Consider the following 27,049-nt stretch of genomic DNA (forward strand, 5'->3'; position numbering starts at 1 on the left):
AGAATAGTTATATTTTATGTTTTTTACAATACCGAGCATCCTGTTTGAGGGATCTGTGTGTTGTCCCAGGTTTTTGGTATTGAAGTGGAGCTTTGAACTGAAGACCTTCTGCAGAGAGAAATTCAAATTTACTTTAATGATGTCATTTTTATAGAAGTTGAAAAAACAAGGCCAATTTTATTTTTGTTTAAAATTAAGTTTACAACTTTCCTGGATCCAGCATCAGCTCTTGTCAAGCTTTATGAAGCTGTACGCTACAACAACAATATTGTTTTTCATTTGTTTGCTTTTGGTTAGTGAGCTTTGTTTGACTCTAAAGACCAAGACAATATCAGTACTTTGGCATGGTTACCTATCAGTATTGAATAGAAATTACGTTAGATTCAAGACAATATGCTGGTCTCTAGAGATCTTGGTGTAAAAATCAAATCCCATCTCCAACTGGAATAAAGATGACAAGAAAGTTCAAGTATCTAATGAATTTAGAAAAAAGTAAGGAAGTCTGGTGGAGCTGTTTTGGGGATGACATACCTGACTTTCTTTTTTAGGGCATCTGCAGCAGAGACAAACCGTGGCCGTCTACAAACAGGCCTTTTGGTGCCGTAACGCTTGTTTGTCTGCATCATGTCTGAGGGGCAAAAAAGTTTAAACTTGCACAACAATTATAAAGCCGATTTTATATTTTAACATGCAGAAGTATGCATGGTTCCCTATTCTTTGTTTACCCTGGAAACTGAGTGAATATGACTGTGAACCAGCAGTGAACTCCACCACGTCTTTATCATTGGCCAGAAACTTCTCCTCCAGCTTTGCACTGTTGATGTCTGCTGTTTTATGTCCACCAATCTGCAAAGCAAGAGAACAGTAAACATGTTTTTAACCTTGAAGGAAACCTGCATCGGCATATGAACAATGAACAGTTCATAAGAAAAGGACAACTGCCAACCATAGGGATGAGGGAAAAATTGATACACCATAGTATCTTAATATTTTGCATGGTAATATTGTAACACTACAGGGACACCAAATATGAATACTTCATGAATTAAATTAAAATATTCTGGAAATACTATGAACAAGAGTAAAAATTGGTGGCTGCCTGGTGATTTATTGATTTATTTATTCATATTCTGTGACCAACTACAACTTGTAGTGAATACATTTTTGCCCAGAGCTTGAGGATGTTGCACACTTGTGACCACGTTTGAGCGCAAGGTTGTCTGACAGGAGGCAAACTTACTGAAACCAGCTGCAGTCAGACTTGGACTGACTCTAATCACTCACAGAGAGATTGGCTAAGGTTTACAGATAGCTTCTATCTAATTTATAAATGCAGACATATTACCACTTTAAGATGACAAAGCAACAAGGTGATATATACCAGTTTTTAAATTGTGTTGCTAGGCCACGTAAAAACAGAGTCATGACAAACTATATATACGCGGCGTTTTTCCTGAATAATTTCGTCACGTTTACTGTCTAAGGACAGCGCAGCGAGCCCTCTCTGGCTATGACCTTATGTCAGACCTGCAGGTATCAGGCTGTGATGTTCTCCTTTATAGTGGACAGAAATATTTGGAGTGGCATCTTATTGAATGCAGAACAGCTGATCGTTCTGTAAATAGTTTGAAATGGTTATTTAAAAAAGGGTAAAGGCTGCAAATAACTTTGTTTGCAAAACTTGTGCATATGATTTTAAAACTGACAATTTATATTTGTTTTTAAAGTTATGAAATATGATTCGATAAACATGTTTTTGGTTGTTACAGTAAAAAATAGAACTTTTTCTACTCGGATTTTATGTTTTTTTGTCTGATTTTAGATCAATTGTGTTAATACAGTATGTCAAAATGAAAACATAACTGTAAATTCAGACACGTGAGGTTGTGCTGAAAAGGATGATACCAAACAAGGCAAAGGAAATAGTTAAAGTGAATTGTTAAATGTTGTAATTTTTACAACAACAGAGGTCCAGCTGCAGTGTGTGCAAACGGCATCAGCATGGATGGATGGAGATGCGTTTCCAGCAAGCTGCAACTTCACTGTGTGTGAAGATGACTTTTGAGGAGACTGTCTGAGTGACATTTGCCATGTTTGGAGTAAAATGGCAAGATGAGACAGTGGGAAAACACAGGACAAAGCTGAAGAGAACTGTCTGCCATTGGACTGCAACGTGGGAGAGGAGAACGGAGTGAGAGGAGCAGGTGAGCACACAGAGGAAGGCTGTCGTTTAGTGTGGGAAATCAAAATTTGGGTAAGCAATCCTGGGAAAAAAGCAAACTGCTTTAAGTGGGAAAATTGAGAAGGAGTCTGGACTACAAAATGAGAAAGGTGCACAAAACACACAAAAAGCATTAACCATACCAACCCCACATACACATACAATGACACTCATGAAGACCAGACAGCATCTTAAGCATGAGATTCTGTTTGTCATCTTGTCCAAGTCACTAGTAAGATGAAAAGTGATACATAGACTAGTGGACTGAATATTGTAGGAGGACAAATGATTGCATCATAGGGAGAAAACAGAATGCTGATGAGAGGTCTTGATTGAGTGAGCTGATTGTTGAGTTTCTGGTGTGTGAAGAAGTTTTAACATGGCACACATTTGATTACATGAGAAGAAACTCATTGCGTGATGAGACAACAGGGTTATGCTGTGTGTTGTGTGTGGCTGATTGGATGAATGTTTGAGATCAAACTAGCTGATGATTTGTCTTTTGTTGCAAGGTTGAGCCTGCCAATTAGGTTTGGTATGATCCCCCCCCCTTACTTTTTATTTTGTTACTTTCATAGTGCACTGAAAGTTTTGTTTAATATTCTCTCTCATCTAAGAGGATCTGAACGTTTGAATAGGGAGAACTACAACATGTTGTTGCGAACGGTTGCAAAGTGAGTTTCTCCAAAATGAAAACGGGCTCAGGAGAAAGCCACTTGTTTGGGACAATTAGGAAGCGAGTCCCTTTCTAAAAGGATTCAGCGAGGTAATCCAGTCTAAATTCTGTTTCTTTTTGAAATGTCATCGTTTTGCTGAGGGTGGAAACAAAATGCGACGATAGGTTCCACTATCAGCAAAGAAAAAAAAAGAAACAATCGATGAATGAATAATGAGTGAAAATAAAAAAATGGGGAACTGACTGACTGGTAAAAGCTGACAAGACTGACTGACACCACTATTCAAGGTTACCCCCATTCAGATGACAAAGGAGTGGATGTATCTCTGTGTGTGCCTCTTGTTGCAGGAGCAGCAGGACACCACAGGAGGAAACTTGGGTCACATGACTATGTGAACTCTGCAAATTTAACCTTTTTAGTTGTAATTTTTCTGGATGTTTTTGAATTTACCAAAGGTGTGTTATTCATCACCTTGTGTTGCTCACAGAGATCACTGTGAGAAAGAGCGTATACACCTGCGCAGCACTAACATTTACATTTCGTTTCTACAGCAGAGGGTTAATCATGTGATTTGATCATGTGATTTACAGCAGGACACACAACTTAATAATGTTTTTCTACCACAGGATTACTGAGATTTTGTGTGTCAAGAAAACTGTGGTTACAGGCTGTGTGTTGGTGATGAAATTACACTGTGTTGTTGAGAAAATGTTGAAAATTACAGAGGAAGAAGTGAATACAGTGTGAGATATACTGTGTTGAAACCAGTGTTACTTCTGTTTTATAGCAGAGTGTTAACTTTATGACCTTTTACAGCACCTCTGGAACCTGTTGACTTAGGCCCGACCTCCAGGATGATCCGTGTGTTTGGCTAATGTTTGTTTTTCCTTTAATTAAAGCTGCTTGTAAAGGATTCAGCACAGACAGACAAGTAACGATTGAACAGATGTGCAGTGGTTACTCAATAGTTACATGGGGCTCATTATCTGACCACTATTGAGCTCATGGTGAGTGACAAACTTAAGAAAAGTCACTGATTACAATGTGGAATGAAGTTCAGATGTTCAATGATTTGGAGCAAATTATGGAAAAATCAGGGATTTAATGAGTTTAAGTAACCCTGCAATTATACTTCTCTCTGTGATGCTGAATACTTTATTACTCTTATGCTACAGTTGGTTGCAAATGTGAGTTTGTTTTAACTTAAAGACTTTGTCTTCTAGGATACAGGCTCCGGGTGCAGCTGGGAGTTAAACAATCTTAACATTTAACCTCTGACTAATGTATTGACAGGGTTACAGGTTTGGAGTGGAGCTGCTCCAAGAGGGAAACCCTGGAGAATTTTTTTTTAGAAGAGAATGTGCAGCATTTTTGTGCATGTCTCATTGTGTGGAGTTGACACATGACGAGAGCCGTGTGGCACAAGAAGAGTGTCAATTTTAAATTTGCAGGTACCATGAGGAGAAGCGAGTAAGGAAGAGCGTCGACAAGATGGAAGCTGAGGCCAGGAGAGACGCTTCAAGAGGACCAGTGAGAAGCAGGGACCATCTGCAGGACAGCTGAAAAACCACAATGGGTTGCACCACTGGGCTTCTAGAAGATCGTCATGAGGAGACTTCGCACAGCAAAATCTTAAATAAAGTTTCGACGTTGACGTTGAAGAAGACAACTAAGGTGTACGACGTGCTCTGCCTTAAATCGCCAGCGCGTTGGAACAGAAACTGAGGGATGAAGGGAGCGTGCCAAGCTCCAAAAGTGACAGCGCAGCGGGGGACCAGCGATGGAATTGCGGCTCTGTGTGAAGCACAGATGCTAGGAGACTGGGAGATAGTTGACACCACTTTTCCCAAGGATGAAGATCATCTAAAGGTGTCACTTTGCCATGCAGATTTGATGCTCTGCAGAGAAGCCTTCTGCGAGGGAGAGATGTAAACAGAGGAGCCTTTTGTCTACATTTACACATCGTGTCAACTTCTCTGAGCTGGTTGAAGTTTTGAGCCATGGGTGGACATGACTCAAAAAGGGGGGAGAAGATCATAAACAACTTGATCCAATTTCCTTTACAAAATCTTTTTCTGCAGTGACAACAGGAAAGGAGAAGAGTTGTAAGTGCAGATGATTCACCAGTTGACTCTAACCCCCACAGGATGCCTACAGTGAGAAGATTTTGGGGGGTTGATAGGGGTCATAAAGAGGAGTGTTGACCAGGCTACAGCTTTGAAGTTAGCTGAGAGCCACATGGACAAACAGTAAAATCAACTGATGTGTTTGAATGCCTGTATACAGCTGGATTGTAGTGACATATGATTTGAGAATGTTTGACTGTTGACATTCATTTGTTTACTTGCAGGATGTAGTTTACTGTGTATGAGATGGAAGAACATAGTAGTTTAGAACATGTATTAATGGTGAACCTTTGCTGCAATAGGAGGTGAATGACGGCAGGAGCTGTGTGACATCTAAATCTACACTGACACTGTCAAAAACAAGTAGTGAGAAAATACTACACAGGAATAATCTGGAGCATAAAAATAACAAAACAGGAGGGAAATGTTAAAGTGAATTGTTAAATGTTGTCATTTTTATGCTTCCCATCTCTACATTGTTTCAAACTGTGCGATCAAAGACATTCCTTTGTCTCACCACCTCTCCAGCCACTCTGTGCTGGGGGAGGTTTTATTGTAGATACATCCTATATGAAAGATCTGTTTCTTGTGTTGTAAGCTTCCAGCTTTATGATCATTTTGGTGAGCAGGAGGTCACACAAACGCACCCCCATGACACACGCATTCTCACATACACACACGTTTAAAACATGCTGCATATGAACAGTGCTAATAAAAATGCAGAGAGGTCGACAGTGATCACTGAGTATTTTTAAGAGCTTGTTCAGATTAAACAGAACAAGATGAGAAGCATTAAAACATGTAATGAACACAGTAGAAGTTTGGACCCAAAAGCAGGGTTCATACATCATCACTAACAACCAGAAACAGTTTTCTGACAGTGGGAGGAGCTATTATTTAAAAAGCTTCAGAAGTGTGTTAAAGGTGGTCCATTTTGTATGATTGACATCACTCATAATTGTCCTGAAAAAAAAATGTTGTGGGTCCTTATGGGTTAATTTTTAGCAATCTGCCAAACTTTCTGCCAACACTCTGTAGTTACTCACAGCAGATGCAAACATGTTCCAACTCCCATCCTGCCAGTACCAAAGCCACTCGGTGGTGTGGATGAAGGTCGGCTCGATCACCGAGTTTTCTGTCGAGAGTCGACGCACTTTGTTCTGTCCAAACGTCATCGTGTCAAAGTGCACGGCCGGGCTGGTACTGCTGCAAAAAAACAATCAAGAAAGCATTACCATCAGTTCTACCAAAACCTTTGTGCACTGAAACACTCAATGAAAGGATTTTCCTGTAGCAACAGAAAATCTTGTCTCACCTCATATTTTCTCTTTGTTTTACAATTATGTTAAAGTTTCAAATTATTATTATTATTTTTTAAAACTTTGTCAAAGTTTAAAATGAGCATCTGTTATTTTATCAGTGTATATATGAAAGAAAATATGGAAAAGCTTAATAGTTCCACTTTATCTAAAAACATTGAGATGATTGTGTCACGGCCAGGCGGAGCAGCTGCACTGTCTCTCTTCCTCTCTCTCTCCTCTTCTCTCTCGCCGGGGCGGACTCACCGTGGGTTCACGCCCTCGGGAGATGAGACACCTGCGTCTCATGAAGATGATCAGCATTTAAGCCAGGAGGTGACTGCTGTTCCTCGCTGGATCGTTGTCTACCACGCGTTAGTGAAGCCAAGCTACTGCAAGTCGGGTTAAGTGTGTTTCCTTTGTGCGTTGTATTTAACCCCATCTTCCTGTCTACAGAGCTCCCTGGATTTTCCCCCCGTGTGATTCCCGAGTGGCAGTGTTGGAGTCTTGTATACACACCTGGTGAATTGTAAATAAATCTTGCTTGTGTGCATCTGAGCCCGGAGTCCTGCGCTTGAGTCCTCCTCCAAACCGTAACAGATTGTGTAAAATAAATCTCTGAAGAAGTTCAATTGTGTGAGTACCTGTAAGAGTTACTGGGGTCACAGTAGTCTGCCATCGGTACGGCATCTTGTCATGAGCTTTATAACATCGATCTAAGGAGAAAGAAGAAAGACAGCTGATCAAAGTCAAGAAAGAACTACATTAAAGCCTCAAACACTTACTAACCATGACTCTCTCACCTTCATGTTTGCAGTGACATTTAATGAAGTACATGCAGATCCCTGTTTTATCTGAAAGAAACAGGAGATATTTCACACACCTTGTTTGGACAGCAGTTTTAGTTCATCTCCCCATAGAAGTGTTTCCAGATTTACCTCTAACGGTCCTCTGTCTCTTGTTGTGCCCTTTGTTGGCTTTTGCAGCTTCATCGTCAGCTGCATGAATGTCACTTGAGAAACGGGCGTATTCTCGGTTGACCGGGTTACCGTCTTTCCCTCTATCCCAACGGCGTGGGCGCTTTTTGCTCTTACCAAAAAGACTGCTTTCATCAGTGTTGTTGTCATTAGCAGAGACTTCACCACTGGAGCAGTTTCCTCTGTGGACTCTATCTTCCCTGTTGGTTCCAGCCAGTCTCAAAGCCTGTTTATTTGCATAAGCAGCTTTCAAGGACTGAAAGAGTGTGTCAGGTACGCCTCTAGCTTGCAAAGCTCTGAATGGCTGTGGAGCATTAAAATCGTGGTTCTTCCAGCAGCTGCATTCACGGCTGATGTAGTTCTCACAGATGTGGAGCCTCCTGCAACCATCACCATCCCGACACCTGCCGAACTCTCCATCACCATTGTTGTAGTTGTAGCATATCTGATGGAGTGAAGAAAAGAAAAGATGGCTACAATCATAGCCTGTATATAAAAGATGGATATGGCCAATGTTATATCCATTATTTATGTTAACTAGCTATAAGCAAGAGGCGGATCTGACTGAGCAACTGAGGACATGTAGCACCCACCTGTAAGTAGGTATAACCCAAAACCATACTTTGCTTTATCACAGCAATAAATGCTCGATAAATTAAAGTTAGCAAAATGCTATCTAAATAAATAAAATGTGAAACTGGTGCCCAAGATCCTAGACGTATTGGGAATATTTTTACTGAGGTCACCGGTCAATGTGGGATCATTTTCTTATTAACTTGTTTGCAACAGAAAAACTCTCTCAAGCTTTTTAATATTGTTGTATTTTGTGAAGTTGGTGGGAAGGTTGAGCTGGATATCAGCATGACAAGAAAATGTGTCTAAAGAAAGGCTGCTTGATCAGCAGATCCAGTATTGATTGAAATTCAACTTAAGAGTGCTCGGTAGTAAGACTCACAGCAGGAAGGAGTGTGTGGTCACTCTGCAGCAGCAGGGTGCACAGCTCTTCTCGGCTCAGGCTCTCCAGCTCATGCTCCCTCAGAAGTCTTTGGTTATGCTCAGACGTCAGCTCATGGGAGAAGCTGCAGCCCCTCCTGTTGTAACAGAATCCACACAGCTGATTCGTGACTGTGAGTGCTAGCATCCATTTGCTCAGTTAAGAAGAAAAAACCAAAAATAAAAACAGTGTAATACATTTAAATGAGCCGATGTCTCTCACTGTGGGATGATTATGAAAGCTTATCTGTCTGGAACAAAGTCAGCTGTTTTTGAGGCTGTTAGTGCTTAAAACCAAAGGGTTATATCAAACAACAGCCTAATAAATCATGGTAGTAATATGACATAAATGTCAAACTTAGGTTTTGGGACATACGTTTTAATGGGATTAGTCCAATACCAGCTTTTTATATATAGCTGGGTAGAACTAGAATCCCTTTAACATTTAAAATTGAGACAAAAAATTCAACCAAACACACTGTAAAGCCATTTTCTCTTTTTTCTAACTGCTAAGCTAAGCTGATGTTGTAGCTGCACATAAAAAAAAACATCAGAGAAAATATGTCTAAGGGATTTTGTTTTTTCAAGAACAGCTCTATAAATTCTCTGTAGGCTCCTCTTGTTTATCTGTTTGTGTCTTCATTTCTATTCCTGTTATTTGAGTTATTACAATATATGTGGCAGGTGTGTGGCAATGTCCAAGGCAAATATTGCATAGTGTTCCTCCCAATTACAACATGGTTCAGTCCACTGTGTCAAAACCTCGTTTGTTGTCAGTAGCAACCGATGCAGATATCAGGTTTACACGATAAGAGTTTGAAATCCTGCCTCCACCTGAGCTGTCAGATGCAGCTTTCTGTATACAGATACAGTGTGCAGAAATAATAATACTCCAATGCAGTAAACTCTATAATTTATTTTAAGTCCAGCATGTTTACCTGAGCTGGCTGAACTCACAGAATCCGAAGAGGAAGTTTTTGCACAGGTGCAGACCCCTGCACGTCCCCGGGCAGTCTTTGGCTCTGCAAAGTCTCAGGCGGGTCCTGGCCACCACCTTCTCCTGTCCGTTTGGACAACACCGAGCAAATTTCTCTCGGTTCGAAATGATCTCCGACAACTTCGTGGGATCGCCGGAAAATAGATTATACACTAAATCCTCCGTGTTGACTGCTCCTTGGCCGGCGCAGATCATTCTCAGTATTTCTGTCGCCATCGTGTCCGAGCTCTGCCTGCGTTAACTTCCACCTGTGAGACCTGACTACAGCTACATGTGAGGAGGAAAACTTCGGTATCATTTCTGATGATTGGAAAGCGAAACTGAACTATTTCTATCTTGGACTGATGCTGTAATGCTGCTGATTTCCACTTGGGGGCGTCACCGCGCTGTATGATCTCCTAATGCATCCCACACCTCGACTGAACAGGGAAAGAAAGAAGGCTTTCTTCCGCTTCACAGCTGAACAGAGTGAAGAGATTTCCAGTAATGCTATAACAAAATCAAGTCTCATTAATTTTATCTAAATGCTTTCTGCATTCTTCTCTTCAATGAGTCTGTAATCAGATTACTGTGTTTTTACAGTAGGTGTTTAAGATTACATATGCCACTTTTAAAAATCCGATTATTGTAATCCCATTATTGCCATCTGTTAGTCCCACCAGCTTGAAACATGCAGCAGAACGGCTCCTGCCTGCAGTTTGTTTCCATCTCAAACATGCAAAAAGAAGGATTGGGCTTATTGCCTATTATAATCAATATGTGCTGTATTTTAACCGGAAATTCATGTAAAAATTTACTGTCGACTTTTAAATTGATTTTCTCATTTAGATGAACTTCCAGCACATTATAACGGATATGTTTCATTAGCACTGGAAACCAGCTCACCAGGTCTTCGCCTCCAGCTGCAGGAGGAACATTTAAAGTTCCCTGGCATCACTCATCTGCATTTTCTTGTTAACGTGCAGCACATTCCCCACCAGCTTCATTGCTTCCTGTCCCCCTCCCTTACTCCGAGGAGTATAAACATGTTGGAAGTGATTTTTCCATTCCTCCCCCCCCTTTTTTATTGCCTGTCACTTCTTCCACCATCTGCTGCCACCAGAAACTATTATGCTTGTTACTCTGAAAAAACAACATTTTCTTTAGTATCATAAAGGAATACAGACAAATCTGACCAAGAGGATCACAATGACCAGGTTAAGTAGCCTACTATATAGTCATTTGGTCAACAGTCTAAGATGCATAGCACCTTACTTGATTACGATGTTTAAATCAAATTATTTCGGAGGACATTACCTGGTTCAAAGAACCAATTTTACAGTAACTATATCCTATATAATCGATCGGTTTCCTTCTTCAATATCAACTGAATTTTGATTATCTGGGGGCAGAAAAACAAGCTATTAGTGCTTACAGATGACTAATAACAATGACCAACTGTAGTAAATCCAGTAGTTCAATCTAGTATTTTGGACTGCTAACCCAAATATTCAAGAACCAAATGAAATCAAAACACTTGACTTGACTAAAAAAGAGGCTGAGCATTTTATGTGCCTGAGGACAACTGCAGAGTGGTGTTAATTACCAGTGTATTTGTCATTACTTCATATTACACATACCCAGTTTGTGCCCTGACGTTTGACCACCAGTGATATGATCGGTAACCACTCTTGCCTTCCATTTTGAATGGAAGTGTATTACCCGACCAGCAGGCGAAAACCCTTTTTGGTCTTGTTTTGTTTGCTAGGAAAATGTTGGAACCCACAGTTTGAATGGAAGACACCAACTTATAAGCAAACACTTGCCAGTAGAACATATATAGCCTCCCCTACCGATATATTGGTAGGGGAGGCTATATCAATCGTGGATGTTAATTGACCGATATTAAAATAAATAATAATAAATAAATAAAAGAAGATTATTTTTCACTGTCACTCTATATTTGTAAAAAGTCATAAACAACAAGACATAACGAATGTTAGGAAACTATATGTGTGTCTGTGTCAAAGAAAAAACAGTGAGTGATATATCCGATTTTTAAAGCGCTAAATATCAGTATTGGTCTTAAAAATCCTCTATCAGTCTGGCTCTAGTCAAATCTTTTGTTGGTAGTGAAACTGTGAAAAGTGCAAGACAAACCAGAAATGGAGACCATTTGCCATCTAAGTAAAAGTTGCACATTTTGAATGCACACATCCTCTGTTTCCAGTTTGTGTTGCATTTTTCAAGCTTTACTACCACTCAGCTAGTTGGCGAGTGGGTGCCAAGTCAATCGCCTCACGATCACATGGAGGTGTTTGGTTCAATACTCACTTTTTGACTTCTTTGTCGCCATCAGATTTCACTGAGCAACAGCCAAGAATTTGTAGAAAACACTCACAAACCGGTTATACCAATAGGGGTTCAGCAGGAAGATGTGTAGAAAATGGCAAGAGATACTGCCTGATAACTGATTTAGACTTATGCTTCCTTTCAATGTAAATCTATGAATCTCTAAAAATTCAAATTCAAATTCAAATTTTATTTGTCACACACACACAACCATACACAGTATGACATGGGGGTGAAATGCTTGTAGCTGTACAATGCCCGACCATTAAATGACAGAAGAAAAGTTTTACAATATTTACAATTTACTACAAAAATTTACAAATTAACTTAGGAATTTACAGTAAAGAATGTGCAAATAGCAGAAGAGATTATAAAGATAAGGATTATAAATTATAGGAATTATAGGATTATAGGAAATGTGTGGTGGTGCGTGTGGTGACTGTGTGGAGAGTCCAGTCCTACACCTGGTTCAGGCCCGAATAGCCTGGGGGAAGAAGCTCCTCCTCATTCTCTCTGTTTTGGCCTTAAGGGAGCGGAAGCGCTTCCCAGACCTCAACAGTGAGAAGAGTCCATTGTTGGGATGGGAGAGGTCCATCATAATCTTCCTAGCTTTGGACTTGCACCGCTTGGTGTAGATGGACAGCAGGTCAGGGAGCTCTGATTGAATGATGCGTTCGGCCGAGCGCACCACTCTTTGCAGATCTCGTCTGTCCTGCTTGGTGCTGTTCCCAAACCAGGTGCAGATGTTTGCCAGGAGTCTTAGATTAAGATAAGATAGATAGAACTTTATTAATCCCTCGGGTGGGTTCCTCTGGGAAATTCGATTTCCAAAAAAGCACAGCACGACCGAAGTTACAGAGTTACAGAATATTATATATATATACACACACACACACACACACACACACACACACACACACACAACCAACACACAACCACATATATATAATACAGAGACAATATAAATAAAATATACGAAGGGGATAAATAGAATAAATAGGAATAAAAAATAAAAATACAAGTGAATTGCACATTTCAAGTATTGAGGTCTATTGCACTGTTGACTATTTACAAAAGTATTGCACAGTGAGGTGAAGAGGCACTACAGCTTAGTTGTTCCCCCCTCCTTTGTCCTCCTGTTTCCCCTCCCTCTCCCCTCCAGAGAGGAGTTAAACAGTCTGATGGCGTGTGGGACAAAGGAGTTTTTAAGTCTGTTAGTTCTTGTCTTGGGGAGAAGCAACCTGTCACTGAACAGACTCTTCTGGTTGTTAATGGCCGTGTGCAGAGGATGCCTGGCATTGTCCATAATGTCCATCAGTTTCTTTAGATGTCCTTTTCTCTGCCACTGTCACCAGAGTGTCCAGCTTCATGCCGACCACAGAGCTAGCCCTCCTGATCAGTTTCTCCAGCCTGGATGAGTCCTTCTTTGCTGTGCTGCTCCCCCAGCACACCACAGCATAGAAAAGTACTCCAGCAACCACCGACTGGTAAAACATCCTCAGGAGCTTCCTGCAGATGTTAAAAGACCTCAGCCTCCTGAGGAAGTACAGTCGGCTTTGGGCTTTTTTATACAGGTGCTCTGTGTTGCATGACCAGTCCAGTTTATTGTCCACCCACAGCCCGAGGTACTTGTACTTGTTGACCACCTCCACCTCCTCCCCCTCTATCTGAACCGGCAGTGGACCTGTCTCTGGACCTCCCGAAGTCCACAACCAGTTCCTTAGTCTTTGAGGTGTTGAGTTGCAGGTGGTTTGTGTGACTCCATGCGACAAAGTTCCTCACCAGACTTCTGTACTCCTCTTCCTGATCATCCCAGATACACCCCATGATGGCTGTGTCGTCTGCAAACTTCTGAATGTGGCATAATTCAGAGTTGTAGCAGAAGTCAGAGGTGTACAGGGTGAAGAGAAGAGGGGACAGCACAGTTCCCTGTGGTGCTCCTGTGCTGCTGACCACAGTGTCAGACGTGATGTCCTTCAGCCTGACGTACTGTGGTCTGTCGGTGAGGTAGTCGGAGATCCAAGCCACCAGGCAGGCAGGTTTAGTTTAGTTTACAGGTTTAGTTTACAGAATGAATGTCATAAAGTCATCAGAAAAATGTGTTTACTGACGTCACGGTGCAGGGGATCTCTGTTGGTGCGTCCCATTTGAAAAACAGAATCATTCAGCTGGAATGCTCACTCAAGCCGGACTTCCATCTAGGAAAGTTAAAGCAGCACCAATGCCTACTTAATAAAAGAAGATCACAGGAGTGCACGTAAGCTTTAATAACGCTGGAATACTTGAAAAGTGCACCACTAATCTTAGGCATTTGTGACTTGCTAAATAAGCCACACATTTCCTTGCTTTTTTGACTTTATTACTGCTCTTAACTCAGTGTTACATCACACCCCCTCCAATATCTGACTTCAGAGCTAAATGGTATGAATTTGCAACCAAGGGAGTAGAGTGTAAAAGAGTAAGCCACAATAAGTTACGACACTAAAACAAGATTGTTTTCAAACTGCATTGTCATAACCCATATTAGATTTTTAAATCTCTAAATATCCGTTCAGAGGAGTAGCCCCCTGCTGGCCATTGGAAAGAATGCAAGTAGAACACACGGTCCACGTAACATATCATGGTGTGTCTGTGAAGATTCTCAGTCATCCAGGTCATCGTAGTCAAAGGAGCTTGCAAAGAAATGCGTCTGGACTTCTTTAAGTTGCTTGAAGACGTTTCACCTCTCATCCGAGAAGCTTCTTCAGTTCTAAGGTCATGATGTAGTCCGAAAACATTAGAAATTCTGAGTTCAATATGGAAAGCCCCCCTCAAGTCAGAGTAGCACCAGCAATCTCCAGTTAACCTGAGTTAGCACTGAGCTTAAATGGTAGCGAAACCGTAAATCTTTTAATCTGTGCTACCAATGTTGTGTATTTGTGACTCACTGAATGCAGGGATGATTTTAGGCAAAAATAAAAGAGGCAGAATGCTGTTTTGGCTTAGAACCAAACAAATCCTGTTTTTCATCTCTTTTTCCAAACACAGAGCTCTGAGGTAGCTGTGTCCATTTTCAACATACAGTCTATATGCTTTTTCTCATAAAGCTAAAAAAGCAAACGTAAAAAACCCCCAAAACAGCCCAGTGAGGTGTGGCCTAGTTCTTTGAATCACTTGACAACAAATACTTTAAAATTCTTTTTAGTCTTATGTTTGTTTCTTATAGTATTACTACAGTCACACCTTTCGCACAAGGGATTTAAAAAGTATGAGTTAAGCAGAAGTGATTTTACAGTAAATGTGAACTAATTCATCTCATATTAAATCCATGTATTCCTTCTACGCTCACTCGCATTTTTGTGTCTGCCTAATTAAAGCGTGAGGCTTTAGCATGTTGTGTAACCGCATTTGCCTTAAGCTTTGATTTAAAAGAAAAGGCAAATAAAAAACAAAAACAAGTCTGTCTTTTTAGCCTCTTCGCCTGCAGTTGTGTGTGTAGCAACGCGACCTGCCTGCGATTTCCTGCTTTGGGTTTCCCTTTAAAAGGGGGCAAGGCTCAATGCTGGGAATTCACGTCATTTCGCCGTTTTACACACGTCCAGATCAATGAGAGAGAGAGAGTGAGAGAAAGCGAGAGAGAGAGAGAGAGGTGTCCGCCGAGCTCTCTCTCTCTTCGGTCTCGCTCTTCCAGGAAGGGATTATTAACCAGCGCGCTGCCGACATGTGAAGGGAAAACACACGCAGACAAAAGAAGTTTTCACACCGACGACCACGCTATGGACCCGGCCAGCAAATAAAGGAAGGAGGAGGAAGAAAAAAAAAGGGAAAAGAAGCGGGCTACATGAAAAAAACAACTTCTCCCACAAACACAAGCCGAGCAGTCGGGCTGCCGCTCGCGCTGCAGCTGTGCGGGTTTCTATAAGAAAGGAAAGAAGATAAAGAACAGCGCGCGACGGAAAAGTGGAGAGAAGTTGACTGGAGATAATGTCTGAATCCTCCTCCGCTGCGAACAAGGTAACACCGTCCGCTCACTCTCCCCTTTTAACGCGCTCCCTCGTTTGTCTTCAGGAGACAATTTCAACTGTTTGGTTTGAGTCTCCGCTGCGTGTGATAGAGCCGCCAGGGTTGTATCACCTCCCGCAGACTGCTGTACAGCGCCATTCAGTTTGTTTTGCTAGTCATCTGTTGCTCGCGGCTCCACGCTCTGAGTTCGCCTCCACTCTGCTCATGATTGGAAGAAGTCGTGACTGTGTGACTGTGTGACTTACCGACGACCCCCCCCCCCCCCCAAAAAAAAGTAAGCAGAGATCGGGGGGCGAACGAGTTGCAACCTGCATGTATCTGTAGCATCAGTAAAAAAAAAAAAGCTTTCCCCCCTTTAACTATATGAGCTGAAGGTGGGTGTTAGGACTGCATCTGAAGCAGGACTTAATGGATAAGCAAACGCTTGTTCTAGAGCTGAACTGAACTATTCATCTAAAGACAGTGTACGGTGGAGGGGGAATGGTTGATTTTTCCTCCCTTTTTCAACGACGAGGAATTAATCAAAAACAGATACATAAAAAAGGCAAAGGCTGCATTAGAGGTGCATGCATCATTATGCAACATGATTCAATGCAAATAAATGTTTTTTCTGATAGCAACTGTTTGCAGGCAAATGCAGGCATTTAATAAAGTGCACCAGTTGTGACATTTTAGACAGATACCAATACCGATATTTTATATATTTATTGAAAAAGTGTTTTTTATTCCCTGGGATAAGAAGAGACATATTTATAAAAAGCAACTTATATGTTTTAAAGGCCTTCACACAAATTTGGAACAGTTATTTTATCGACAAACACACAGCTAGCTAACTGCAAACAACAAACCGATACTGATGCTAGGCCAGTGTTTACTCTGTTTTTGTTTGTGTGTTTTGTGTTGTTTTTATTTATCCTTTTTAAAAGGATATAAAATTAAAGGAATAAAATTATTGTCTGAAAAAATTAGATACCAACCAATTTATCTGTTGGCCTATACTGGGCTAAGTTAGCTATTTGCTGGTCTATTGGAATTCGCATTAAAAGCAGCTGATTTAAAAGAAAAATTGAAGCTGTGTCCGCACTGGAAGTGATTTGCTTATTGCGCATAGCTTTAAAGCTGGCGCTTGGTTACTTGTGGACATTCCAGGCTCCAGTTTTCTAGGTAAGCGTTTAATGCATTCACTACCAGGTTATAAGTCACTCGTGGTATTCTGTGTTCTCACTGATAGTTACTTTTACTGGTCGCCTAAAAGTTGAGCTTATATTCATTCTGCACTTTGAATACCCACAGCTTGTACACAGCTTAAAGATGAGAAACGTGTTGTGAGTGTTGACATTTCGTAGTGTGACCTCTAGAGGGCACACTGCATTTTTTAAAATCTTTAAATCGCCAAATATCGCTATTGATTCAAAAGAAATAAGGGAACTATAAAGACTTTGGCTAAATGTCTGATGACAGCATAATAATGTAAAACTGATAATAAAAGTAAATGTCATTGACTGCCATCAGTTTTGGTGAATGCGACCAATATCAGCTGATATATCAGTGTGTCTCTAATATTTTGGCTTTTGTAGCCGGTGGTCATACTGGGTGTAAACAGCTTAAACCCAGTTTGTGCTTTCCAAGAGCATGTTGTGATCTGTGTGATCCATCGATTAATCATTAATGAAGATGATACATGGTTGCAGCATGAAGACAAGGAGACAATATTGATCAGCAGAGACTGAATGCTAAAAATAGCTGATTAACCTGCAACAATTTTTTGATCCGATTATTGTTTTTGTCACACTAAAACTGGCTTTGTGCTTTTATTTTTGGACATTAGTCAAAAATCCAAGTCTATCACTGTAACTGGGACATGTAATAATAGAAATATTATTTGAGGTGCCAAGGTCAGACTGAAATAGCTCAAAGCAATGCTCACTGTCCAGTAACTGAAAACGAAAAACAATGTTTTGTTTGTGAGGGATGTCTGCTCATTACTGAGTCTGATGTCAGGGCACGATTGCTGAGGAATGATCAGAACTTCCCTCTGAGAACTTTTACCGTCAGAGTGAGCGAGGACGACTCCCCCTCACCTTCGGCTCTGTCGCAAATCACTTTCCGTTGGTCCCAGAGGTCGCGTTTTCACAGACCCAGGCAAAGCTGTGTGAAGACGCAGGCAGCTGAATTTTTAGACAGCTGAATGTCAAGAGAAAGGCCTTCTGCCTCTGAGACGAGGAAATAGAAGACTGGAAGATTATTGCTGGGGTTCCACAGGAAATTCCTGGTACATGTAGTTGTTGTGCAGGTCTCGAAGTAGCTGGGTGGTGACAACAGGTTGGAAGGTGAAACGGCAAGAAAAACAAAAACAAAAAAAAAACTAACTAAAAAAACCCTGAGCTTCATTTCCTCAAGAAACCAAGGTGGAATCATGCTTTGCAGGAAAGGAAACCAGTCAACAGAAAATTACAGTTAACTGGAAAACCTCATACCTTTAGCCTGCGTTCGATGCACGCCATAAACAGTAGCAGGGCTGAGTGTCTTAAAACGTCAGAGCATCGTGGAGAATACAGCTGCTTTAACCGTTTAATGTTGCACAGTGGTATTAATACAATCAAAGCAGTGTGATTTACAGAGTTCAAACCTTGTAGATTTCTCATAAAAATGCACAAAATCTTTACATTCAAGCAGCAGAAACCAGTGGAAAAACTCCCATTGTTGCCCGACTATTGACTGAGAAATTCTTAGGCGATAGTTCATGTTATTCAGATCTTTGAAAGTCTCACCTATGTACTGACTAACCATGAAAAGGATTTTTGTGTTGAAAGGAAATAAGACATCATTTTGTTATGTCATTTTAAAGCTTTTGCAAACCACAGTGAACCATCTGAAAGAAAACAAAGCAAATACACAGAATTCGCTTGCACGTCCATAAGAGGACGCTGACTAACAATTGTGTTAATTATGTCCTGATTATTATCTAAAGATATTTATGTGTGGAGTGTCTAAATTCCCAGAAATCACTGAAAAGGATTGTTTCCTTGCAAACAGCGAAAACTCCAAATGCATGATGTTAAAGTCATGCATTTCAACATAACTTTATTGCTCTACCGTGTTGATATGATTCATTCTTTTCTAGATTAGTCCAGCAATGAAAGTAATGCTCACATTTTGACTCATGAAGTAAAAATGAAAACCAGAAATGCTGTTTATACTGGACAATTTCAAGATGATGCTTTTAAAATCCAAAAAGCTGTCATTGTTCAAATATGTGCCATTTTTAACTGTTTCCGAATCTTTAATCCATGAAAAACCACATAGATTAGTCAGTTTGTCTTTAAACAGAAAACATGATTTCTGATGTAAATCCACTGTGGTCGTTGACAACCAAGAGCAGGAGAGTCTGTGGTCAACATCTTGTCCGTCAGTGTATTGCTTAGTTTAGGACCATAACTCAGTCCAGTGCAACACATGTCCTAAAGCATGCATGGCATTCTGGGTATTTGGATGTCCAGAAAGTGACTTCACAGCTCAACTGGCCAGAGCATCAGTTTATCAGGCGCACAGTCTCCTCTGTGTACCGAGGCTAGCCGTTAGTGTGGGTGCACGGCGAGGTGAGGCGAGTCGGCGCAGTGCTGTTTGGGTTCAGGGCCGGTGCATCGCAGAGCTTTGTGAGCCATGCTTTGTGTCTCTGTGTCTATTCATAGCAGGAGAGGAGCTCTTTCAGTCCTTCCGCGAACCCGCTGCCAAACTCTACTTCCTCCCCCGTCCATGCTCCCGCCGCGAGGCCAGCCAGCCGAATGGAGGACGAGCCTGCCAGGCTGCCTGCGCACCTGCGTGAGTCACACTCTCTTGCTTACACACACAAACACACACACACACACAAAAGGATGACCAGTCACTCCCACATGCATCGATCAGCCGGTCATTTGAACAGGACAGATTGATTTTTGTCAGTGTTTTTGGTATCTTGCTCTGGAAATGTTTCCGCTTGGTCCTAAGTGATGATCTGGGAAACCAGATCTGAAGTTGTCCTCATAATTTGTTCAAAAATCCCTTGTCAAGGTGAGCTTTTTTCTCTCTCTCTCTCCTGCTGACACAGTTTTAACTTCTGGAGGTGATGGCATCGGAGAGTTTAGGTCAGCAAGCAGAAGTAATGGACTATCAAAGTGAGGACATGAATAAATAAAAATAGTTAAAACTCATCACATCCAGTCAGGGCAGCACACTCGCTATTATCACTGCATGAGTGCTGAGCTGGTCATGCTGTGTCTCTTAGCTGGGAGGCGTTGAAGCAGATCTGGGGTCAGGCTTTTAATAACACATGCTTCCACTGGAGCACAGCTGACTGACCTTCTGCACTGCAATAACAGCTACAGACAATATGGACCAGAGAACATACAAGGAACCGTGTTTAAATTAAGTCTGTTCAATACACAAGATCCTTACTTTACATGTTCCCCGATCATTCAATTAGATGATTTCTTAAACATCTTTAAACGCAACATCCAAATAAGTCCTTGGTCACCAAGTGGCTTAAGGATAAAGTGTTTACTAATATGAAAACATTTAGTTATTTAATTATCTTAAAAAACTGTGCACGCTCACAGGTGGCCAATCTACTACTTTAAAATGAGGAGATTAGACATATAAGACATCTCTATAAAGGGATTACAAACTTTTGGTTAGCTAGCTTTATAGATGGTATGCTGGATATCAGGAAGTTTTCCTGTGTTAGCAAGTAAGATAAGTAACACTAGCTAACATTATATCACAGGGGGCAGTTAGCCAGCTAGTCTTTCACGTTCAAGTTAGCTTTGTTGCATTTATGCCAATACTTAGCCGATCTCTGAGTTGTACAAGATACACAATGTTCAGTTATTAATAATGATGTTATCATTATTGATTTGGCCGATGCTAGTTCTCCCGCAGTGTATGAGCACGTGTGCAAAAGGTGTCATTCAATAACTTAAAATGAGGTTGTTGAAAGAAAACTTCTGTAACTTAACTTTGCTAGCTCTATGGTTATGTTATGTTTCTATACCCTGAAACTTGTTGTGTGTAATGTTGGCAAACTTGCATTTCTTATAATTTTGATTATTGCTAATCAAAATAGGCAGCATAGAAGGTTTTTGGTACCAGAACATTCTGTTTCTGCTTCTGTTTGTATCCAGCAGTATTGATCAGCCGTATCAGAGTGTGCTTTGGCTGCAAAGGCAGAAATGCTAATCTAAAAAAACAGTTTCTTTAATCTGATCATCATTTATCTCATCGTAGAATATAAACAGTTTCTTGTCACAAAATTGTAAGTCTTAGTCTGAATATGAGTTAAACAGTAAGCCCTGAAACACTGGCTGTAGCAGAGCAGAGCAGACTGGGAACTAATCTAAAAAGAATAACTTGAACTACATCATTCGGTTGTAGCAATTAAGCTTCCAGACTGCGAGTATGCAGGATACAGTCCTGAAACTCTAAAGGTGTGTTTCTGAGGTGACGGTGGGTCCGGTTTGAGCCACAGTACTAACGTGCTGACAGCCACTGCAGATGGCTCTCGTGGTCTCTGGACACCCTTTATCAGCATTTATCACTGTATCACTGAATGGTGAGGAAAGGTTATTTTGACACAAATAGAAAACGGATATCAGAACATTTTGACATGGACATGTCGTGCAGTATCGTGGATGACTCAGTCACAATTCAAAACAGGAAAAGCAGGATTCTGTTATTTGAAAAAAAGTTTTTCTCTTCAGTTTTTTTTCTGATTGTAAGACTTTGCATTTATTGTGATGCTTTAAATGTAAAGTAGACTGAATGTGAACATATTTGTGAGATATGAGTCAGGCGGCTTTTTTGTGGAAGCATTAATTTTTAAAAAATCATTTGGGTGTCTTTCCTTCTCTGTTCGTATCAGTTGAAACCAGTTGAAGAGCTTCCATCTACCTTTCATGGTCAGCATTGACGCAGCCTAGTCTTTCCAGAGCCGTGACGTGAAGGGCAAGGTGAAAGTGACTAGCCGGCTTTAGTTGAACCAGCAAAGGAGAAAGTCTGATGAAATATATTTGGGAACAACTTGGTGAAGCAACTGGGTGACATTCACAGTTTTACTGGACTTGAGTTTGGTTGCATCTGCTCATTCATTGCTTACCCAATCATAGAGGGGGCGGGGTTGGAGCTGTGCCAAGAGATAGGCTAACAGTTCAAAGACTAACCCTGAATTGCTTCATTGGTGCACATGTCAATATTTAACCAGTTAGTTTTTCTCTAGCCGGTGTGAAGTTCAGGACTCTTGGCGGGGCGTTAGGCTGGGTGTCAGGCTGAAGCTGGATGAGATGCACAGGAAATTCCCTCAGCCCACTTCCTCTTTTGTATTGTTGCAGAAAAAGGAAGAACGCTCAACAGGTCCGCATTGGGTTTCCTGTCGAGTAAACTGATGGGTCACTTCACATCCGCAGACATGTGGAAGTCGAACTCTGTTTTAATCAGATGTCAAGCACAGTTGCTCACGCAGACTCAGACATCTGCAGGTCGTCTTTCATTTTTTCTTCTGCAGTGTTTAGTTTATGTCTGCTGCTAAAGGGGATCCACTCTCCTCTCTCAGACAGCCAGCCACACGTCTTTGTCACGGCTCGCAAGGTCTAAAACACCTCTGCTCGTCCTTTCTCTTCCTTGCTATATAAACACACGTGCTGGAAAACAAGTCATCCATTAACCCCCGCACTCAGAGGGAGATTTATTCTGACGGTGGGGGGAGGAGGGGTGAAGAGGGAAGGAAGAGCGAGAAGAAGAGGGAGGAGGAGAGAGCGGAGGAGGAGAGGGGAAAAAAAGACAGAAAGAAAAAGAATGAGGGAGGAAATTGCAGTGTGGGCAGAAATCCGCCTTCTCCATTTCCTGGGGAGGAAGTGGATTAGATCGGGGAGAGTTGCAGCCTGCTCCTCACACTAAAGAATGCTACTAGGCTCAATTTTGAACCCTTTCTGTCAGACATCACTGCAGTACACTGTAAACTCTAACACAGTGTGTTTAAATCGTTACCAAATGCATTATGTTAAAACATCGTCAATGTCAGTGAATGAATTTTATTCATTATGAAGACATTTTTGGGCCAAAAACGTCAAGTTGTAACTACATGCTGGCATAATATAAAAAGAAATATATGTAAAGACACAAAACACATCTGGAGTAAAAAGAACTAAAAAAAGGGATTTAAAAAAAAAAAAAAGCAATTAATATTTACTGAAGATGCACTCATGTTTGGATTTTAAAGTCTGCACAACATGTTTAATGACATGTTTTGTGACATCATACAAAGCAGTCAGGTTTAGTTTTGAAATGCTAACAGGTTTGATGTGATAAAATATGTGAATAAACAGAATTTAAATGTAGAAAATAAAAACTATGAAAATAAAATATTTGAAAATATTTAAAGTCAAAACACTTTGAAGCTTCTTTCAGTTGGTAGGTTTGACCTAATCATAGCTTGTATGTAAAAGATAGATGTGGCTATCATGATGTCATTCCTTGTTATTTGAACCACTACTTTGAAACTTAAATAGTCTTTGTTGCACCCTTGAGTGACCATATAAAGATAAAAGCCTGCAGTACTGCTATTATCTAATGCTAGTAAGCTTAATTAGCAAGTCATAGGCTAATTAATGCTAAAAGTCACTCCAATAAATAAATCCACTCATTAAAACTAAAACACAAAGTCTTTGGACCGGCTGCTGGTATTGCACAGCAAGCTGTGTGATATCATATATTTCATTTAAAAGAAGTGAAAGAAGATTACTCATGGAGACAAAAACCCCCCCCAAATTTTTTATATTAAGCCATAGACATTATTATTATTGAATTATTTACTCTCTTAATTTTGTGTATTTCAATTGGTGCTGTACAAACACTGACTCGTATTTGAAGCCAGTCTCAAGTGACCTTTAGAATAACTGCCATTGTGATACACACACATAGTCTTTGACCAAGCTTAAAGGTGCTTTTCATTGGTTTTCTTGCTGATAATTAGATGGGAAAATCAGACCTCTCATATCCATCTTTTCAATATACAACTTTAGCTAGGAGCTAATTAGCTTAACTTAACGCTGTAAACAGAGGAAAAGTAGTTTGTTTAGATCTCAAAGTTAACAAAATCTAATTATCAGCAACTCTAAACCTCGGTAATCAACACGCTCCATCTTGTTTGTGGTAGTAGCTTCCTGATTTATGCAAAGGTTGCCTGGTAACCACTTGTTGGCAACATGATTTCTGGAAGTTATTATACCCACCTAGCTGCCAATAAAACTCCAACCTGTGTTGCGAACAAGGATATGACTGAGCTGGTAGGTGCCTTTGTGGCCACGGACAAAATTAAGCTAGCTGTTTCCCCCATATTTCGAATTTTTATGCTATGCTAAGATAATCTTCTACCTTTAGCTTTGAAAATGCCACACGGACATGAGAATTATACCAGTACAAAGTGTGTGATTCTCAAACTGTAAAACCGTTACAATATTCCTTTTGTGGTGTTTGTGAGTTTTTTATTTTATTTTTGAAGACTTTACATACAACAACACATTACGCCTACAGGAGCTGCTTAGATTTTGAAACCCATGCCATGAAGCTCCCAGTGCACATTGTTTGTGCTGATGTTCATTTCAGAGGAAGTTTGGAGCTCTGTAGTTATTTAATCAGCAAAGCTTTGACAACTTTTATGCACTATGTGCTTCAGTATCCAGTGACCCAGGTGTATAACTTTGGTCTGGTACCTTATTGCTGTGGTTGCTAAATCCACTATAACGCTGCAGTACCACTTTCACCTGCTCCTGGAATATCTAGGAGGGGAGAAGTTTCATGAACTGACTTGTTACAGCGGGGTATCCTATTGGTCCTGTCCCAATACTTTTACCCATATCGCATATCCTATATAGTGGCATTAGTTATAAGGAAAAAAGTTATACTGTGTACATTTCAAATCTTATCTCTAGTCTTTGCTTTTATGGAAAAAAACTGGGTGAATTTGTTTATCAAAAGCCCAGCTAAAGCTTGAATAATTATGCAATGTAAAGTCCAGAAGTAAAAGCTTGTAACAAGTGTGAGTATAGGCTGACTGACGAACTTATTGCTCAGCAGTGGTTGCACATGGGTAGTCCATTGGGACCTTTGGACAAGAAGAAGTGGGCAGTGTCAGAAATATGTAGCACAACTGGTCTGTGGGCTTTTCATGTTTGTGCTGTTGTCGGTCCGTCAGCCAGCTGCAGAGAAAAGTGAAGTTATAACATACGAACACAAAGTTCTATGCTTTTTGAGTTGTACTTCCTGGTCTTTGATGTATTTTTCATATTTCTTCCATTCCTGGTGATCTTTGCCGTTGCTCCCTATGTCTATTCCAAATTGTCGTCCAATCAGCATTTGACCAGTGCATAACATCACTGAACAACGCTCAGTACTGCACGGAAACACGTTTGCGTTGGTTGAAACCCTGCTACAGTTTTTCAGTAAATGGTTGAAAGAGACATGCTTTGTTGGAGCATGTGTCAATTAAATGCTTGGACTTTGCTTTGAGAAGACATAAATTGACTCGATTCTTTTTTGGCTTTAAAACAAGCCATTAAAGGAATAATGCAGCAGTATTAGTCTGTCAGTAGACAAATGTGCAGCTTTAAACAGCTAGCGGAGGAGTGCTGTCAACCATCCATGTCCTTTTGTTTTCTTTAGTTTGTGTGAAAGGCAAGACAAGTTGTAAAAGAACACACACACACACACACACACACACACACACACACACACACACACACACACACACAGTAATCAATCCATGCAGATGCTAACTGATGAACTAAATTTGTTTGGTTTTTAATTCAATCACAACCCAGGCAGTATCGGCCAACATGGCGCCTACATACTCTGAGAATGACGCAAATGAGGGTCTAGTCACTGAGATAACAGTGAATTATTTAAAGGTCTGTGACACACGCCGATTATTTTTATTTATTTATTTTATTTTTTACACCAAACACTAAATACAAAAGAACTCTGGCTGCGACAGTAGAAATATCTTCCCAGATAAAAAAACCCTCTATGTCCATGGAAACAAGACTGGTCTGGTTTGCGTGTGTGTGTGTCTGTGTGTGTCTGTGTGTGTGTGGGTGTGTGTGTGTGTGTGTGTGTGTGTGTGTGTGTGTGCGTGCGTTCTGTGTCTGTCGCTTGCACAGCTGTGCGTTTTAAATGCACAAGCGGGTGGCTGGGTGTTATTAGTATATGCGTGCTTGTAAGAGTGGGTGGATGAGTGTGAGTGAATCTTGTGTCTTTGTGCAAAGCTTGCCAGAGGTAGTGTAGGTGTATACTGTGTGTGTGTGTGAGTGTGAGTGAGGGGGGACGCGTGTGTATGACTAAGTGTATGTGTTTGTGTGTGTTACCATGCATGACTGCAATCCCCCACAAGCTTCCTTTGGTCTCTCTCTCACTTTGTGGTATATTACCCATTTTACTGCTGTGGGGAAATTGGTGTCACAAAGTGTGTATGTGTGTGTGTCTGCGTGTGCGTGCATGTGTGTTTGGTCTTTCTGAGGGGAAATTTCCTGCCCCTGGAAGCAGCTCTTGTCCTCAGGAATTTCCTGAGTTGGCAGACGGCGCTTCCTGAATAAATGTTTTGTTTTGTGTGTGTGTGTGTGTGTTGTGTGTGTGTGTGTTTTGTGTTTGTGTGTGTGTGTGTGTGTGTGTTTGTGTGTGTGTTTTTGTGTGTGTGTGTGTGTGTGTTGTGTGTGTGTGTGTGTGTGTAGTGTGTGCGTGTTTTAACTCCTCTCTTTTCTTTTCTGAAAGGGAAACTGTTTTCACATGCCAGCGAGTGAGCTGAGCGCAGCCCCCTGCTCTTCCTGTCCGCGACACACTCCACATGGCGTTTCTAACAAGGCGATGGTGGTGGTGGGCTTTCTTTACTCGAAACATCACGAACACACACGTTTTACACACCGATTGTGTGTTAATCTCAGCTGCAAATAGCCCACGTGACTCGAATGCATTTCCTCTGGATAAATGTCCAGTTAATGAAATTCCTTCCATGTGCTTTTATTAACGCTGTGTTTGGGAGATACTTCCTGCCAAACAGGACGTGATTGGGCTCTTTTGAAATGTTGAGCATGGCCATGACCTATTGACCTTGATGACTTATGATTTTTAAAAGGAAACTTTGCAGAGTTGATATTTAAAAAAAAAAAAAGAAGAATTTTTTCGAATACAGACTAGTTTAGCTTATTTCCTTTATTCACCTGGATCCCAATTTTATTATACTGCACCTTAGTGGCATTTCATCCCGTCAACTCTTCCCTAACAGCTGGCTTGCTGAGCAATGCTGGTTTTTGATACCATTAAGTTCAAGGAGCAGGTTTCTTACTGTCAGAAGAACAATTTTGGAGTCATTTTTGACCCAAAATGTATTCGACCCTTGTATTATTA

General features: G+C 40.8%; 2 protein-coding genes across 3 annotated transcripts in view; one reads left to right on the forward strand and one right to left on the reverse strand.

Moving 5' to 3' along the window:
- LOC102306971 (protein mono-ADP-ribosyltransferase PARP12-like) lies at positions 1-10,208 on the reverse strand. Its single transcript, XM_014339058.2, has 9 exons — positions 9,231-10,208; positions 8,255-8,390; positions 7,261-7,744; positions 7,126-7,176; positions 6,777-7,038; positions 6,071-6,230; positions 726-846; positions 532-628; positions 1-108 (listed from the first exon to the last, which is right to left on the reverse strand). Exons 1-9 carry the CDS (start codon positions 9,503-9,505, stop codon positions 24-26), a joined length of 1,671 nt encoding a protein of 556 aa, XP_014194544.2. The 5' UTR covers positions 9,506-10,208; the 3' UTR covers positions 1-23.
- Positions 10,209-15,262: 5,054 nt separating this feature from the next.
- The window catches only part of etv6 (ETS variant transcription factor 6), a 29,347-nt gene continuing 17,560 nt past the window's right edge, over positions 15,263-27,049 (forward strand). The window contains exons 1-2 of one of the 2 annotated variants that reach the window (XM_005939236.2): positions 15,263-15,613; positions 19,315-19,444. In XM_005939236.2, coding sequence (XP_005939298.1) covers positions 15,584-15,613; positions 19,315-19,444 — 160 coding nt within the window. In that variant the 5' untranslated portion in view covers positions 15,263-15,583. The remainder of the gene's footprint in view (positions 15,614-19,314; positions 19,445-27,049) is intronic. The other variant, XM_005939237.2, reaches the window with a different exon arrangement.

This window comes from Haplochromis burtoni, unplaced genomic scaffold, assembly GCF_018398535.1.
Source record: "Haplochromis burtoni strain Fernald_Lab_line unplaced genomic scaffold, NCSU_Asbu1 Contig_267, whole genome shotgun sequence".
Classification (NCBI taxonomy): Eukaryota; Metazoa; Chordata; class Actinopteri; order Cichliformes; family Cichlidae; genus Haplochromis; species Haplochromis burtoni.